Source organism: Pecten maximus, chromosome 9, assembly GCF_902652985.1.
Source record: "Pecten maximus chromosome 9, xPecMax1.1, whole genome shotgun sequence".
Lineage (NCBI taxonomy): Eukaryota > Metazoa > Mollusca > Bivalvia > Pectinida > Pectinidae > Pecten > Pecten maximus.
Window position 1 is genome coordinate 30,988,463 of NC_047023.1, and position 5,301 is coordinate 30,993,763.

The 5,301-nt window shown below is 36.2% G+C and overlaps 1 protein-coding gene across 1 annotated transcript; it reads right to left on the minus strand.

Moving 5' to 3' along the window:
• Window positions 1–242: 242 nt before the first annotated feature.
• LOC117334289 lies at window positions 243–4,625 on the minus strand. Its single transcript, XM_033893813.1, has 5 exons — window positions 4,444–4,625; window positions 3,167–3,371; window positions 2,632–2,710; window positions 2,062–2,187; window positions 243–824 (listed from the first exon to the last, which is right to left on the minus strand). The coding sequence occupies exons 1-5, from the start codon at window positions 4,529–4,531 to the stop codon at window positions 678–680; spliced, it is 645 nt and encodes a 214-aa protein (XP_033749704.1). The 5' UTR covers window positions 4,532–4,625; the 3' UTR covers window positions 243–677.
• Between the last annotated feature and the right edge of the window lie 676 nt (window positions 4,626–5,301).

Genomic DNA, 5,301 nt, shown 5'->3' on the forward strand with positions numbered 1-5,301 from the left:
CACGAGCATTAGCAAGTGTTTCTTACTAACAGGAATGCAAGAAATGCCATATACAAGAATCAAGTGTTTGTAACCTGTTTCTACCACAATAAAAAAGGCTATTACGAGGATGAATTGACCCCCGTATGTTTTGTTTTCATTTGAGGCGTACGGATATGACCTGTAGTGAAATGCCGCTCATTAATATGAACAACTGAAAATTCAAAACTATTTCGAAATATTATAATTAATGACAAATCATATTAAATAATTAACAAGTTTATTATCTTTGAAGCATTGTCATGTCAGTCAATCAAAACGCATTTGATACTTGTTTCTACCACAATAAACAATAAAAAAAAAACTATTGCGAGGATGAATTGATCCTCGCGTAATATTACAACACCTAATTATTGCAGTAGAAACGCTTTTACTCAAAGGTACATATTTTTGTCCACTTCACATAGACTGTAACATAATACGTTCAAGGTAGTGAAGCGCGTCCACCAAGAATCAGGAGTCTGTTCTTCTGTCATCACCAATTAAATTAAATGTATTTTGTATTTATTTAATATTTACTGGGCTTTGCACATATGTTCATTCAAAATCAAAATCAATATTCTTAATAAATTGTTCTAATCAATTTTTTATTTAGAATGCATCAACAATTAGGTTGACGAGGAACAAATGATTTGTGACTAAGGCGCACTGGCACGTCTCCTACGACCGCTACATAGCCATCCCGAACACGTCGACGACCTGGTTAACGAGGCGTCAAACGTCAGACATCCAAGTTGGAAATCAGTAGCAGGCTCCCGAAGGTATACGGTGACATTGTAGTCACCCTGCAAATAAAACAAATCTGTGTGTAAGCGAACACCGTTTTGGATGATCAAATGAAATGCAATTTATTTTGTTATTCTTTTTCTTCTTATATATATTTCTGGTTTTGTTGTCATGATAGAACTATGATTAGAGACAAACACAGAGACTGTCTAGGTCAACAGTAATATACAGGTAAACACGGTCACATCATTGTGTAACAGTCAGGTAAACACGGTCACATCATTGTGTAACAGTCAGGTAAACAAGGTCACATTATTATGTTACAGCCAGGTAAACACGGTCACATCACTGTAATATTCAGGTAAACACGGTCACATCATTGTAATATTCAGGTAAACACGGTCACATCATTGTGTAATATACAGGTAAACACGGTCACATCATTGTGTAATAGTCAGGTAAATACGGTCACATCACTGTAATATTCAGGTAAACACGGTCACATCATTGTGTAATATACAGTGTAAACACGGTCACATCATTGTGTAATATACAGGTAAACACGGTCACATCATTGTGTATCAGACAGGTAAACACGGTCACATCATTGTGTAATAGTCAGGTAAATACGGTCACATCACTGTAATATTCAGGTAAACACGGTCGCATCATTGTGTAATATACAGTGTAAACACGGTCACATCATTGTGTAATATACAGGTAAACACGGTCACATCATTGTGTATCAGACAGGTAAACACGGTCACATCATTGTGTAATATACAGTGTAAACACGGTCACATCATTGTGTAATATTCAGGTAAACACGGTCACATCATTGTGTAATAGTCAGGTAAGAATGCGTCCATTAACCGTAATGCCGCGTCAGTCAGTAGTATGATATGATTAATTTGATGACGTTATACAACTATTTTGGGGATGGAGTACGTATTTACACATGTATCACCCTTTTTGTGAGCTTTATACTATGCCAACCTCAAAATCATTTGATTGATATAATTCAATTCAGAACAAAAAACTCAACCGAAATGGTATCGGCGAAATATGGTGATGTTAATGAACTGTTGTCTAGTCTATCTGAAATGGTATCGGCGAGATATCGTGATGTTAATGAACTGTTGTCTAGTCAATCTGAGCTCTGATACGATATTGAAACATCGGCACGGCACAAAGCTTATTGCTTTTAATGAAAAGTTTGTCGCCAAACCGAAGAAATGTTATATATAGACAATACATTTGGGGAAAAACATGGAAAATAAGTGAGGCATGACTTACGTTGGCAATAATATCCATGGAGCTGGAGAGCTTGGGAATATGAAACACAAAGTCATTGACGACAATATTTTGGGGCTGTATCGGGCAGGAAATATTGGCACCTACGTTGGCAAACATATTGCTTATCTGTGTGTAGAAAAGAAACATATATATATATATATATATATATTATGATAGTTGTGGCTTGTGTGAAGTGATGCTATGGAAACAGTGATTAGTTGATAAAAAAATCTACTTAGATGCACAGGATTTAAGATATTTCCTCACAAAATATATTCCGTTTTAATTTTTTAATGAGTAAACGCATGGAGTTTTTCTTATTCTTTGTAGAACATCGGTAGGTAATCATATCGTACAATAATAATGAGTTAGTGGATAACAATCACCAATATATCCTTAATTACGGTTATGAGAATGAAAGCAAAATAATGTAAGGTATTTTTTTATTATTATTTTATTGAACTTGAGAATCGTTTCCCTGAAAACTAGACATTAATGTTTTTCACAAGAATACTTGTAGGTCGTATGACTTGCTCAAACAGCTGTAATTTAAGTTTGATCGTATCTCACCTGTCCGCTAACGTTCTGTGACACGGCTTGACTTCCGATCTTACCCAGATCATTCAGAATAGAACATCCGTCAAACGTACTGTAACACAATGGTGAAATGTGATTTTATCGCATGTATTAGAATAGATATGGTTTATTGTAACATTATAACTCTTTCTTTCCAAATGGAATGCTCGCAAAGAGTATAATAATAGCAACTTATTCTGTGCACGGTGATTTTCATTTCATTTCTATACGCGCACGCAAACATATAATAACAAGAAGAACAAAGATGGTGGAGCCATGTCAATGTAAACTGCCAAATGTCTGTGTCATTCATATTGTGTTAATTAAACAACGTTTGGGGAATTGCTGCACTGTTAATATGAATGATATCTGGTCCGCAAAGATTAACCGATAAGAATTGATTTTTGTTTTACTAAGGGTTTCAACGACACCTTGATTGATCTAGGTTCATTGCCCCTTCATATGAATTACTATTAAGAGGATGTTAACACTAAATATGTTACAACAGAGTTAACTATTCAAATCTTACCAGCTTCCGACATTTCCAACACAACCGATAGGTACATTTACATTCGCGCCAGTCTTCCTCACAAACTTGAAGTCCATCATTGCCACCTGGATCGGTCGGAGGACGGTGGCGTTAAAGGTCAGATGGAGATCCCCAGGAACTTCCAGAGGTACTGGGGACACATTTATACTGTGGACTACCAGTGCATTGTGGGCTGGGTCGCTTGCTGCAAACATTTTAAGTAAATAGGTTTTCAGAAGTGGATTATAAGGAATGAGACCAATTGGTCAATGAAAACGTGATTTTCTTAAATATAATATTAAAACACTCTGATAATATCTGCATTAGATACTACTCTTTTTTTTATAACCGCACCACTGACGGGGTTTGTATCCATCAATCAGTTCTCGTCAATAAAAAAACCCATCATGCTATCAGATTTTTTATGAAAAGTGTTTCATTTAGATATTCATTAAACACAAACAGAAGCGATACTCATATACTAATAAAGATATCGGAACTATTTGACTAGGTATAGTAATCACATATGCAGTACTACCACTTACCATGCCCTGTAAAAACAAGAAGCTTATGGGGCCTGTATCGCTAACCTGAATTTATATCATGGTATAAATACTTTTCCCATTTGGGGATCTGCCTGACAGTACTTTGTCTTGCAGTCGACACTTTAGGAAGCATTTAACATTCTGGTTTCAAAGGAAAATCAAAGCAAATTACTGTACGTAGAAAGACGCTCCATATACATGTAATTGATAACTGAACATTGCCTTTATTGGCCCTCTTAGGGGAATATGCTTTAATCAGTTCATGCCGTCAGAGGATTCTGCAGACCAGATGATCTAAACGCCTTCCTCCAAATTCAGGCGATACACACCCTTTATTCATGCAAGATTACTGCTCCTTTACCACATAATCACCCACACCAAACTTAATCAAACATCGGGAGGTTTATCGGTATTTTTATCCTGTTATTTCCTTTAACTGGTCTCATCCCTCAGCTCCCTTAGGGACCAGACTTGCTATTCTCAGACATTAACTCTTCACATCTCTCCCCATTCCGTTCGGATTCATTTCCATATGAGTTTTATTACCTTCGATAACCTACGTGTAACTACTATAAATTATCCAAAGTAAACGCAAACAAATAATATAAAATAAAAATAAAACTCGATAAAACGAGCACAAACAACGACAGACAACAGGCAATCGGAATATTTTTCCTGAGAAATCGTCATTCATGTCTAGAATAGACTAAACAGAACAACAAGCATACTTACAACAATCTGACCATGCGAAAGGTAGCGCTGCTGTGGCTGTATTAGCCAGAAGAACTACGACGACCAACAATGAGAGATGGACAGCCATTTCAGCGACAAGATAAGAGCCTGCACTGGTGTGTGGATAAGGACTCCAATATTTATACGTTTCAGCAGCACAAAGTCCAGTTTTAAGTATCACACGTGTTAACATCGATAGACTTTGTACCTGATAGCCAACAACATTTTCTTGTACTTGGCAACATTGTAATTTATCGATTATAAAAAGTTCGTATCGGTATGATGATTTCGTTTCAACTAGAATAATGTGAAGGTTCAAATCGGTTCAAGGTAAGGATTGGAAGAGCAAAGTGTGAAGATGACACATTATAAGTGCATGCAAAGCGAATTAAATAGCAGATCTCCTATAATAACACGGTCACCTGCTGTGATATGGAGAGGAGTAAATGGGTACAGGAAATTATTTCTAATATAGGAAACCCTGATAAAACAATCGCCTGACACAAACTGAAGTAAAAATATTCCGTGGGGAATAGGTTATGTGTAGTTTTTCTCGTTTTATAAAATCACCCACTTGTATGTTTTACTCCCTAGTCCCATCTCATACGTTATTATCTAATAAATTCGGCAAGTCTGGGCGGTAAGGTGCAATAGCCGCACTAATTAATCAATTTAATAGTTTTCAATAATATATTTTAATAGAAAGCCAAGTACAATATCGAGAACTGATATCCACCAGAGTGTCTACAGCATGCAATCTCAAATGATTGTGCATATGACACTATCATTCTTACTCTTCCGGAGCACCTGGTCTTATTCTCCTTATACTTTTCATTACTCGCCATGCAAATCTATATT